At 44.9% G+C, this 13,920-nt stretch overlaps 1 protein-coding gene across 1 annotated transcript; it reads right to left on the bottom strand.

Annotated features, from left to right (window-relative positions):
- Window positions 1-1,644: 1,644 nt before the first annotated feature.
- Window positions 1,645-13,383, bottom strand: LOC106573292 (cryptochrome-1). The gene is made up of 9 exons (XM_014148221.2): window positions 12,789-13,383; window positions 9,879-9,987; window positions 8,524-8,666; window positions 7,987-8,260; window positions 7,323-7,775; window positions 7,054-7,205; window positions 6,560-6,762; window positions 6,133-6,252; window positions 1,645-2,655 (listed from the first exon to the last, which is right to left on the bottom strand). Exons 1-9 carry the CDS (start codon window positions 12,944-12,946, stop codon window positions 2,570-2,572), a joined length of 1,698 nt encoding a protein of 565 aa, XP_014003696.1. The 5' UTR covers window positions 12,947-13,383; the 3' UTR covers window positions 1,645-2,569.
- Between the last annotated feature and the right edge of the window lie 537 nt (window positions 13,384-13,920).

Below are 13,920 nucleotides of genomic sequence, written 5' to 3'. Positions count from 1 at the left end.
ATTCTACTGTCAATGTTTGACTATGGAGATTGCATGGCTGTGTGTTCGATTTTATACACCTGTCAGCAACAGGTATATACTTTTGTATATAAACTCAGCAACAACAACAACAACAACAAAACGCCCTCACTGTCAACTGTGTTTATTTTCAGCAAACTTAACATGTGTAAATATTTGTATGAACATAAGATTCAACAACAAACTGAGACATAAACTGAACAAGTTCCACAGACATGTGACTAACAGAAATGGAATAATGTGTCCCTGAAAAGTAACAGTCAGTATCTGGTGTGGCCACCAGCTGCATTAAGTACTGCAGTGTATCTCCTCCTCATGGACTGCACCAGATTTGCCAGTTCTTGCTGTGAGATGTTACCCCACTCTTCCACCAAGGCACCTGCAAGTTCCCAGACATTTCTGGGGGGAATGGCCCTAGCCCTCATCCTCCGATCCAACAGGTCCCAGACGTGCTCAATGGGATTGAGATCCGGGCTCTTCGCTGGCCGTGGCAGAACACTGACATTCCTGTCTTGCAGGAAATCACGCACAGAACGAGCAGTATGGCTGGTGGCATTGTCATGCTGGAGGGTCATGTCAGGATGAGCCTGCAGGAAGGGTACCACATGAGGAAGGAGGATGTCTTCCCTGTAACACACAGCGTTGAGAATGCCTGCAATGACAACAAGCTCAGTCCAATGATGCTGTGACACACCGCCCCAGACCATGACGGACCCTCCACCTCCAAATCGATCCCTCTCCAGAGTACAGGCCTCGGTGTAACGCTCATTCCTTCGACGATGAACACGAATCCGACCATCACCCCTGGTGAGACAAAACCACGACTCGTCAGTGAAGAGCCCTTTTTGCCAGTCCTGTCTGGTCCAGCGACGGTGGGTTTGTGCCCATAGGCAAAGTTGTTGCGGTGATGTCTGGTGAGGACCTGCCTTACAACAGGCCTACAAGCCCTCAGTCCAGCCTCTCTCAGCCTATTGTGGACAGCCTGAGCACTGATGGAGGGATTGTGCGTTCCTGGTGTAACTCGGGCAGTTGTTGTTGCCATCCTGTACCTGTCCCGCAGGTGTGATGTTCGGATGTACCGATCCTGTGCAGGTGTTGTTACACGTGGTCTGCCACTGCGAGGACGGTCAGCTGTCCATCAGTCAGTAGAAAGGCCTCTTTAGTGTCCTAAGTAGGAAGTCACCCCCCAAAAAATCCCTTGCCCAAACCTTGCAGGGGCCCAGCAAAACTGTGGTACACCACTATTACTTTAGATTCATTGTGTTTTGCATTTACTTTGTACTATTTTTATTATTGAACTTAAGTTGTAAAGTAAGTAGCCTTGTGCGAGCCGGAGCCGGGCTCCTATTTCTGTAGCGTGAGGCAGCATGATGTACATGTACAGGACGCTAGTCTTTTGCAGGGCCTTACCCCCAATTTATCTCAATGCTGAGTGCCAAGCAGTCGCATCAGGTCACATTTTTGGTATGACCTTGGCCAGGTATCGAACTCACAACTGTCCAATGTCAGGGTTGACACTAACCACAAGGCCACTGAGTTGGTCATTGAACTTAAGACAACCAATATTTGCATGTGCATGCCATAAGCAAACCATTACACTAAAATAAATATTACTTTGAGCAAGTGTTCATTTTTTTACCTTTTACTACAGATACATAAAGAACAGTCAATTTGTCAGTCTTCACACACAAATAACAATTGGGTTACAAGAAAAAGAAAACATGCTATATCAAATTATTACTGTACAAACTGAGTTGAATCACTCACACACACACTTATATACAGAAATGGTTATATAATTCCTTTAAAACATTTACAAAGGGTAATAAGGAAATTAGTTTACAAAATGTATTATGCACTTCTGCTGCCTTTAAATGCTCCTCAGAACCTTTGATTTCTGAATATCCGACAGCACTTGAAGGCAGCATTATACCCCATAGAATAACTAGGGGCATTTGACCTGACAATTCCAGGTTGGGTAATCGTTATCAGCTTGAGGCTGATGCCATTCCCAATGGCTAAGACTGTATAGTATACTGCACATAGCATGCCCTCAGGCTCAAACACAGCCACCACCCAGTGTTCTTTCAGCAAATATAACTTGTGCATCCATGTTCTTTGTATTAATTATAGTGATGCCAACACTTCCATTCAAGACAGTTTGGTGGTGTGCATATTAAAGAGAGTCATCTTGTGTGCCACCATTACCTCCCTCTAGTAACAATAGGGACAGTGTCACTGTGGACTTGTGATTTGAGCTGTGGGTTTGAGATTCTCCACAGAGACAGAAGGTCACAGACCATTAGTTCTCTGGGCATCATGTGGTCGGATGTTCCATTTAGCCGGCTGACTTCACAGAAAGCTGGCAGAGTTTGTGGAAAGCTTGCAGCCTTCTCTCCTCCTCCATTCCTGCTGCTGCTCACATAACTGAGGTAGATGTGCTCCTGTAGAGTTGACGAGTCAGGGAAGGAGGACGCAACGTTGAGACGCTGGTCAATTCTGCTGGAGAGCAGAGTGGCTGGAATCCCCTCTTTCTTCTCCTCTTCAGGCACTAGTCGCTGGTCTGCCTCCGGGCCTTGTTGCTACAGCCCGGTGTGAGGTCCTCATTGCGACGCTTCACAACGATCTGTCCTCTGCCTGAATCAAAATCAATGATAATAGAAACTTTATATCATATACAGTTGAAGTCGGAAGTTTACATACACTTAGGTTGGAGTCATTAAAACTCATTTTTCAACCACTCCACAAATTTCTTCTTAACAAACTATACAGTGGGGGGAAAAAGTATTTGATCCCCTGCTGATTTTGTACATTTGCCCACTTACAAAGAAATTATCAGTCTATAATTTTAATAGGTTTATTTGAACAGTGAGAGACAGAATAACAACACAAATATCCAGAAAAACGCATATCAGAAATGTTATAAAATGATTTGCATTTTAATGAGGGAAATAAGTATTTGACCCCCTCTCAATCAGAAAGATTTCTGGCTCCTAGGTGTCTTTTATACAGGTAACGAGCTGAGATTAGGAGCACACTCTTACAGGGAGCAATCAATCAGATTCCACAGAAGCAATCAATCAGATTCCAAACTCTCCACCATGGCCAAGACCAAAGAGCTCTCCAAGGATGTCAGGGACAAGATTGTAGACCTACACAAGGCTAATGGGCTACAAGACCATCGCCAAGCAGCTTGGTGAGAAGGTGACAACATTTGGTGCGATTATTCGCAAATGGAAGAAACACAAAAGAACTGTCAATCTCCCTCGGCCTGGGGCTCCATGCAAGATCTCACCTCGTGGGGTTGCAATAATCATGAGAACGGTGAGGAATCAGCCCAGAACTACACGGGAGGATCTTGTCAATGATCTCAAGGCAGCTGGGACCATAGTCACCAAGAAAACAATTGGTAACACACTATGCCGTGAAGGACTGAAATCCTGCAGCGCCCGCAAGGTCCCCCTGCTCAAGAATACATACACATACCCGTCTGAAGTTTGCCAATGAACATCTGAATGATTCAGAGGACAACTGGTGAAAGTGTTGTGGTCAGATGAGACCAAAAGGGAGCTCTTTGGCATCAACTCAACTTGCCATGTTTGGAGGAGGAGGAATGCTGCCTATGACTCCAAGAACACCATCTCCACCGTCAAACATGGAGGTGGAAACATTATGCTTTGGGGGTGTTTTTCTGCTAAGGGGACAGGACAACTTCACCGCATCAAAGGGACGATAGACGGGGCCATGTACCGTCAAATCTTGGGTGAGAACATCCTTCCCTCAGCCAGGGCATTGGAAATGGGCCGTGGATGGGTATTCCAGCATGACAATGATCCAAAACACACAGCCAAGGCAACAAAGGAGTGGCTCAAGAAGAAGCACATTAAGGTCCTGGAGTGGCCTAGCCAGTCTCCAGACCTTAATCCCATAGAAAATCTGTGGAGGGAGCTGAAGGTTCGAGTTGCTAAACGTCAGCCTCGAAACCTTAATGACTTGGAGAAGATCTGCAAAGAGGAGTGGGACAAAATCCCTCCTGAGATGTGTGAAAACCTGGTGGCCAACTACAAGAAACGTCTGACCTCTGATTGCCAACAAGGGTTTTGCCACCAAGTACTAAGTCATGTTTTGCAGAGGGGTCAAATACTTATTTCCCCCATTTAAAATGCAAATCATTTTATAACATTTTTGACATGCGTTTTTCTGGATTTTTTGGTTGTTATTCTGCCTCTCACTGTTCAAATAAACCTACCATTAAAATTATAGACTGATCATTTCTTTGTAAATGGGCAAACGTACAAAATCAGCAGGGGATCAAATACTTTTTCTCCCCACTGTAGTTTTAGCAAGTCGGTTAGGACATCTACTTTGTGCATGACACAAGTAATTTTTCCAACGGTTGTTTATAGACAGATTATTCAGTGTATCACAATTCTAGTGGGTCAGAAGTTTACATACACTAAGTTCACTGTGCCTTTAAACAGCTTGGAAAATTCCAGGAAATGTCATGGCTTTAGAAGTTTCTGATAGGCTAATTGAGTCAATTGGAGGTGTACCTGTGGATATCTTTCAAGGCCTACCTTCAAATTCAGTGCCTCTTTGCTTGACATCATGGGAAAATCAAAAGAAATAAGCCAAGACCTCAGAAAATTGTAGACCTCCACAAGTCTGGTTCATCTTTGGGAGCAATTTCCAAACGCCTGAAGGTACCACGTTCATCTGTACAAACAATAGTACGCAAGTATAAACACCATGGGACCACGCAGCTGTCTTACCGCTCAGGAAGGAAACGCGTTCTGTCTCCTAGAGATGAGCGTACTTTGGTGCGAAAAATGCAAATCAATCCCAGAACAACAGCAAAGGACCATGTGAAGATGCTGGAGGAAACAGGTACAAAAGTATCTATATCCACAGTAAAGTCCTATATTGACATAACCTGAAAGGCCGCTCAGCAAGGAAGAAGCCACTGCTCCAAAACCGCCATAAAAATTGAAACAAAAATAGAACTGTTTGGCCATAATGACCATCGTTATGTTTGGAGGAAAAAGGGGGAGGCTTGCAAGCCGAAGAACACCATCCAACCATGAAGCACAGGGGTGGCAGCATCATGTTGTGGGGGTGCTTTGCTGCAGGAGGGACTGGTGCACTTCACAAAATAGATGGCATCAAGAGGATGGAAAATTATGTGTATATATTGAAGCAACATCTCAACACATCAGTCAGGAAGTGAAAGCTTGGTCGCAAATGGGTCTTCCAAATGGAGAATGACCCCAAGCATACTTCCAAAGTTGTGGCAAAATGGCTTAAGGACAACAAAGTCAAGGTATTGGAGTGGCCATCACAAAGCCCTGACCTCAATCCCATAGAAAATTTGTGGGCAGATCTGAAAAAGCATGTGCAAGCAAGGAGGCCTACAAACCTGACTCAGTTACACCAGCTCTGTCAGGAGGAATGGGCCAAAATTCACCCAACTTATTGTGGGAAGCTTGTGGATGGCTACCTGAAACATTTGACCTAAGTTAAACAATTTAAAGGCAATGCAACCAAATACTAATTGAGGTTGTAAACTTCTGACCCACTGGGAATGTGATGAAGGAAATAAAATCACTTATTGTGACATTTCACATTCTTAAAATAAAAGTGGTGATCCTAACTGACCTAAAACAGAGACTTTACTAGGATTTAATGTCAGGAATTGTGAAAAACTGAGTTTAAAATGTATTTGGCTAAGGTGTATGTAAACTTCTGACTTCAACTGTAATCTGATTATTTCCCTATGAAATTAGTTATGGAAAAATGCAAACATTCCTGGTACGCATCTGCTTTGACTAATCCTTTCAATTTCTGATCGGTATTACTATTCTGATCTTCCCTTTGTTCAATCAGGGAGGTCAATTAAGCCTATTCCAATCTGCAACCTCTTATTATGATCATCCTTAGTAACATCATGCCTGACAAGTACTGTCACATGACACATCTTTCCCACCCATGCCCATATCAGAGATGGATGAAGTCGCAGTCAATCTCAGTGTAGATAAGATTAAGGTTAACACTGATCTTTGGAAAAATCCCAGTTTCTCTGTGGCAGTCAAGGAAGGAACTAAGGAGGATTGTTACCTGCTTGAGTGGCTCCCTCATTCTGGATTTCTTCAGGGGAAGGCCCTGGCATTGGACCCGTCATGACCCCTGCACCGTGTCCACTGTTATTAGGATTGGCAGGCACTGTTGCAAGCAGCCCTGTGAAATGGAGACAGAGTTGGACAGTCAGTCTCTACCACACCACAGCCCCATAGATAATCATTGATAATGGTAACATAACAATATAAAAGAAAACAAAGTCACTGTATTCATAATGATTTTCAAAGTAGGAGTGCTGACCCCCCCCCCCCCACCTTTATTCATTATATTTAAAAGGCAAAACTTCTACTCCGTGACACTTTGAATAGCTATTCATGGAAATTGTTAGTGTCTGAAAATAGCTGCTTTGAAGCGGACTTCAAAGCGATTAGCTGTACATTCAGCAGGTCATGCGCTCTGTGCTCACCCAGGCCGCGGTAGCAGGAGAGCTGTTGGTAGATCTGCTTCATCCTCTCCACGTTGAGGCGGCTGGCCTCGGCGTGGTGCACCATGGGTTTGGGGTAGTGCACACCGATCACGCACTTGGCCGCCTTCTGCACGCTCTCGGGTGCATTCCAGGGGTCGTAGATGTACTTGGCCGGGAAGCCCTTCAGTATGGGAAGATAGCGCCTGGAAAAAACAAATGGAGAAACTTCTGACTTCTGAAATGAACAATAATGAAACAAATTTCCCATGACATTTCTAGTTGCTACAGCATGGAAATGTCATTAAGGCTCTATGGAGTGTATAATGAGACATTGTGGTCTAGCAGGTCGTATACAGAATTGTTTGTCATGGTTTTCTGCATGTTCTTCATGCCTTGTCACAGGCATGGTGAAATAAAACACTAAGGTCTATTACAGTGTACCACACTGGTTAAAAGTAGCAGTGGACAACTAGGTGCAGGGAAGATCTTCTCACCGTATGTAGTCTCCGTTGGGGTCTGTCCTCCTGCCGAAGCCCACGGGACAGTAACAGTGGAAGAACTGCTGGAAGAAGGAGCTGCAGGAGAGCCACATCCAGCTGCCTGCGTTCACACTCCAGTCTGCATCCAGTAGCAGCTCCTCAAATACCTGACAGGTACATAAACACACACATGCTTAGATACAAACAGAACAACGATAAACAGTCATACATACATATCAGATTTCCCCCTGTCATCGCCTCTCTCCCCATGCCCCAGTATCTACCTTCATGCCCTCCTCCCAGCTGATCCACAGGTCTCCCCGGGTCAGGAAGCAGGCCACGGCGTGTCTGGCCAGGTGGTGGATCCAGCCCTCCTGCCTCAGCTGGGTCATGATGGCGTCGATCCAGGGGAACCCTGTCCTCCCCTCGGCCCACTTGGCCAGCGCCTCTGGGTTGCGGTCCCAGGGAATCTGCACGCACACAGGGTTGCCCTCCATCTTGTCGAAGCAGGGGTTGTTGGTGGCCGTAGTGTAGAAGAACTCACGCCACAACAGCTGGCCATAAAGTGAGAGGGGAGGAGAGCTGTTTTTCTTAACCTTCCTGTAGAGGTCAGTGAGTTTGAAGTAGAAGAGGCGACAGGAGAGGCAGCCGAAGCGGAGGTAGGGGCTGAGGCCCGTGGGGCTGGCCAGCAGGGAGTTGGCGTTCATCCGGGGACGCTCAAAGTTGGCCACCCATGCCTGGAACATAGAGGGTTAGGGTTTGAGTTAGGACCCCAGTGGAACCCGTCTATCTCACAGGCACATGACACATTAATAAGTTCAGGAAATAAAGGAATTTTTCTAGAACAGTCACATTTTCAGGAAGAAAATTGACTCCAACACGGGTACTGTATGTGTCCACCACACTGGTTCAGTAGTGGTGGGATATAAAGAAGGGAGTCCTTCCCACCTTTCTCTCCAGGTGCCTCTCCAGGCGAGTGAGGGCCTCCGTCTCTCCCCCCGGCCATACTGCTGTAGCCAGGCCTTCCGTCTCAAAGCCAAGCTCCTCCAGGGAGGGTACGCCAAACTTGTCGTCGTGGTCGTCACTGATGGGCGTGGCACACTTCCTCATGACCTCAGCGGTGATGGTCTCGGCGGGCATCTCCACGGCATCCATGTGACTTATGAGCACCTGGAAACGCTTGTAGGTGAGAGGGGACTGGCCTCCGTTCAGCTCGATGATCCTACAGAGACACATGGACAGAGAGAGGAATTTAGTGCACCACATAAATTAAACTATAATGTTAGTGTTATGAATATGTTGCGAATACATCATGTTTGCGTATTTGCACAACTTGATGACTTAATAACAACAAGGTAATAACATTCTCATTGCTTTGACATGGGTTGTGTTCTCACAAGATCTAATATATGTCAGCCAGGAACTACAGTAGCTAGATCTCCTTTACTGTGTGTGTGTGTGTGTGTGTGTGTACGAGTCACTCACTTGTCCAGGTCGTAGAGCGTGTGGGAGACTTTGACCGTGACTTCCACCCCGGCCTCGCTGGCCAGCTTCTGGATGGCGGCATCCCGCTCCTTGCCAAAGGGCTCAGAGTCGTACTCGTAAGATAGCCGGCTAATCTGCCATTCCTGGGAAGTCGAGAGAGAGACAAGGTCAGTCACACCACAGTCAAACACCATGGTAAATAGGGAACCTTTGGTAAAGATCAAGAATACGTAGGAAGTTCATAGAAAATACCATGGAATTCAAATAATGCTAATGCTCACATACAGATCAAGTGAAGACTGAATACAGTGGAAGCCACTCCTCAGTAAAAGGCATGACAGCCCGCTTGGAGTTTGCCAAAAGGCACCTCAAGGACTCTCAGACCATGAGAAACAAGATTATCTGGTCTGATGAAACCAAGATTGAACTCTTTGGCCTGAATGCCAAGCGTCATATCTGGAGGAAATCAGGCACCGCTCATCACCTGGCCAATACCATCCCATGCATCGCTGATGTTTTTCAGTGGCTGGGACTGGGAGACTAGTCAGGATCGAGGGAACATGAACGGAGCAAAGTACAGAGAGATCCTTGATGAAGTCCTGAGCGCTCTAGAGCAGGTTCTCAGACTGTGGTCGAGGTTCAACCTTCCAACAGGACAACGACCGTAAGCACACAACCAAGAAAACGCGGGAGTGGCTTCAGGACAAGTCTCGGAATGTCCTTGAGTGGTCCAGCCAGAGCCCGGACTTGAACCCGATCGAACATCTCTGGAGAGACCTGAAAATAGCTGTGCAGCGATGCTCCCCATCCAACCTGACAGAGCTTGAGAGGATCTGCAGAGTAGAATGGGAGAAACTCCCCAAATACAGGTGTGCCAAGCTTATAGCATCATACCCAAGACTTGAGGCTGTACTCGCTGCCAAAGGTGCTTCAACAAAGTACTGAGTAAAGGGTCTGAATACTTATCTAAATTTGATATTTCAGTTATTTTTTTATTTTTTTTGCAAAAATGTATAAAGACCTGTTTTTGCTTTGTCATTATGGGGTATTGTGTGTAGATTGATGAGTGGAAAAAACGATTTAATCAATTTTAAAATAAGGCTGTAACGTAACAAAATTCGGAAAAAGTCAAGGAATCTGACCACTTTCCGAATGCACTGTATATCAAGACATTTGAGACGATATGACACAGTGGAAGTACGGTACAGTAACTGACTAGTTTAATCACACGAGACCGTAATTCTATGGGGCATACTGTACTTTTGAGGCATACGTGTACAGTACACAGTGGCTGTGCAGTACTGTAAGTGTGATGGGTTACTACTACAGTACAAGTGTGATAGTGTTAATTGTACCTTGAACAGCCTGGGGAAGACATCAGTAGGCTGGCCCCGGATGACAAACAGACGGGAGTGGAGCTTGCGGAGGCTGGCGTCTAGGTCCTCCAGACACTGGAGTAAGAACCTGGAATCAAACAGAGAAGATGATCAATGATCTGATCATATAATCAGAGAGGAAATAGGCTACAGGTGTAACCTGTCGCCTATTTTTTATTATGTTTTATGGTATTTAGTTTAGTCATTATCCCAAGGTCACATGATGGATGTTCCAGTACGAGTGAACATATGATCCATACATCCATCACGTGAGCCGTGGCTCAAATACATGTCATAAGTAGAGTTGCACCATATCAAAGGGCTTTACGTCATTGCAACAAAGCCGTTGAAGTGAATGTAAAGTGGAGATTGAATCAAAAAGGCTAGTGGAAAGGAATTGCAATCATGGGAATGTCTGCTGCTTCTCTCAGTGCAGAGAGCATTATTCAGGGAGATTCTATTGAGAAAACATGTCCTTCACCACCAGATTATTAAAGCACTCTAAATTTGACATAGGCTACCAGCAGAGGAGTTGGCCTATCATTTAAAACACCTAGTGGAAACATTGAGTGGAGGATCTGTCTGACTGAATGGAACATACTACGCTGTGAGTAAGTCATGTAGAACAATAAGGTCTCTGTACCATCCCAGCCTTGTAGTATTACATGACAACAGGAGGGCGCTCTCGGTTTAACAAAACGATAGACAGCTCCATCAACTGGCAAAGCATGGCTAGTGGAACTACAAGCCCTCATTAGAATGTGGAGATTTTAAACTGTAATGCCTCACATTTCTGAGTAAGCGAACACGAACACAAAGCCTGTATCAACATTATAGAACATCTCTGGCAAACGCGAACAGTCATTCTGAGGTAGTGCGTACACTAGCATAAGTGATAAGCCTGGGCCAATGGGGAAGGACTGCTTGATTGATCCTCGACAAACAGCCCTACCTTAGACCTTCTCATTCTGCTGTCATATGATCCTCAAACTACATGGGAAGTGTTGACCACAAAATAATATTGACTCCTGCTGAAGCAAACATGACATGAGTCATCATTGTATCATGTAGCCAATAAATTACTCCTTTAACTAGGCCTAATTTGTTATGACAACGTGGATATCAACCAAGTCAAGAGAGGGTGACTGTCTGAACGTTGTGTTCTGTGTTGGGTGACTGGACTGTCCCTTTAAGGAGGCATCACTTCATCCAAACCCTTATCTGAGAATGGTGTCCTCGTTTTGTGTTGCGTTCCTCCATTCACACAGTGAATGCTGTACTTGGAACTCGAATGAAACAGGTTTGGTAGAGCGTTTATCACAAGCAGCAGGGTTTACAATATGATCTCTGAAAAGGTAATATAACCTATTATGCAACATATGACGACTAGCGGCCCTGCAAGCAATGTCATCATCATGAATACGCTTGAACCGCAGGGTGATGCACGGTGACCACAAAGTGAACATTGCTGGGTAGGCTAAATCCCGTCTGAGACTCAGTTGTGCCACTCACCTGGAGCAGACTACACACACTGGGAACTTTATATTGACTAGGCCTATATATATTCTAGTAGGCTGGTGCTGGTCCCAGAGAAGTGTTCTTTCTTATAGCTAGGACAGCCTATGCCATTCTGTTCTGGCTGGTAAAGCTATGTGAGCTGCCTGGCTCAATCACCGGCTAATAGGGCAGCTACTATAAGAGGAGGCTAGTTCTCAGGAGGAAGTGGGGTTGAGCGGTGGGTTGAATGTAGGTCAAAGCTGCGAGGACTGGAGAGCAGAATGTCATAACCACCCCAATGACACAGTGCCCCATTTCCAATGCCTGCCCGCACTCAGCCAGGATGGGGAGGGGGACTTACATAATCCTTACTGCTATACATGTTCTTTAACCCTGCTGAAATGTAGGCCTACTCTCCCGATGGTAATAGAAACAACTGAGAATAGCCTGCTTACAGAGATGTTTTTGACATGGGTAATGCAGTCAGGTCAGTATCCCCTTCTCTTGCTCTAAAACAGGTTATGCTTTAAATGAACATTCTAATAAGTGGCCAAACTAAAGCAGCATAGTATGTGGGCTAAATGAAAGGGAGGGAATCCAAGGTAAATCAGTAATCAACAGTCCTTGGTGCCCTGGAATGCCCTTGATTCCTGTGTGGCACACAGATGTACTTGTAATGCAATAATTGACAGTCAATATTTACTATAACTGTTTGCATAAGTGTGGTGCTAGGAAAGCCCTACTTTCCTGCCTAAGCGGTACACCACACACGCACACACACACACACACTAATGTCATTCATAACCAACTACAGCACTGGGATTCCTCCTTCTGGCGTTATGATAACCCAGATTTGGTTTTCCATAAACCTATTGACCAAATGTGCATAAGTGGCGTCTGGCGTGCCCACAAGGTCATAATCTATTGAAAAGGAAACCATCCTTGATCCATCAGAGCCCCTAGGCAAATTCACAAGCGTGGCAATGCAAAAAGCAGGGACCTGTGTGACCTACATCTGCGGTAAACACATCTGTGTTGGGTGAGTGCAATACGAGCCACTCAATTAAAACACGTCCTCTAATACAGGGGTTCCCAAACGCGTTCTATGGGGAACTGTTCACACCCCTCGTTGGTGGAGAGAATTTTGCGAGCTTAAAGCTTATTTCCTGCAATTCTATAAATGTTGTCATGGGGTGCAAATAAAATGTTGCAGTTAAACAAAAATACTAAATAAAAAAACATTAGCTAACATGGGCTAGTTGCTCTGGACATTTCTGACAAGTTATAAATAGTTCTCTAAGATATGCAATGACTAACATGACAAGAGGAACTGATGATGCACTACCCAATTTAGAAATGTCACCTTGTGCATTCTACTATTAGGACCCCTACCTCCACCTGCTGATGCCCACGTTGGAGGACCCTGCAAACCAGGGGTCTAGGATGTAAACATAGCGAAGGGTGTCCGCTCCCCGGATAGACTCCTTTAGAGAGGGGTTGTCGTGGACCCGCAGTCCCTTCCTGAACCAGTGGATCGTGTTGCCGACCATTTCACCTGCTGTCTCTTCTAGTTATGTCCACGGCTCGAGTCGTTGGTTATTGCGCTGATGTCAAAACAAAACGCGTACGAGCTAAAACAATAGCTTTTGCATGCCCAAACTAAGTTTCGGTTCTGTCGCCTAGATGGTTTTATAATGTATACACTTTTTTTTTTTTTATTAACCTGTTAAAAACGATGTTCGACCTGATGGCTAGCCTAGCAGCTCGAAAAATGTATAATTGCGTTGTCGTATCTAGCTATTTTCCAGATAAGGAAGAAGAGCGCTAGTTCAGTAAGCGCGAGCGAGTGAACTAAAGTACAGTAGGTAGAGCGTTTTGCTGAGAAATTAAACTGTCTTCCAGTATCACTCGAATGTATTCCCATATTCAAAGAAAATGTTCCCTGTTGAAATGAACTTTCTTTGACAACGGCTCCACCCAAAGAGGTACGCGGATAAGAAAGAAGGAATCTGATTGGTCAATGTCACCAGTTATGTAACGTTTGCTCGCTCACGTTTCTGTAGTGTGCTTATTCCTATCTTGTGTTTTTTCCACAGGCATCATTTATACACGGTAAATATCCACACAACACAATATTTTATGTTTAATAAGTTATTTACAGATTACTTTAAAAACCATAGTCTGATTATCGATCTTATTTTGGATTTTGTTGACAAAAATGTGTGCGCGTCATGATTAGTTACGCAGGACCCGGATGAACACATGTACTAAAAAAATGATTACGCAAGTGTATCTGTAGGCCTAGTGGGCAACCCATCACCGTTACCGTCACACGTCCATGCATGTGATGAATGTCAAATACTCTTTGTTATTAGACTATGTACCACTATGTATTTACGTTAAAATGCTGTCATTTCAAAATGGATTCAAACCAAATAACTATTCTTGCCTGTGTATGCATGCTTACCAATGCAGAATTTCAGATGTGATCAGATTTCAATCAAAAACTTATCAGCAAAGATCA

This window comes from Salmo salar, chromosome ssa16 (genome assembly GCF_905237065.1).
Source record: "Salmo salar chromosome ssa16, Ssal_v3.1, whole genome shotgun sequence".
Lineage (NCBI taxonomy): Eukaryota > Metazoa > Chordata > Actinopteri > Salmoniformes > Salmonidae > Salmo > Salmo salar.
Note: the sequence above shows the minus strand (reverse complement) of the source record. Positions and strands in the feature narration are given on the sequence as shown.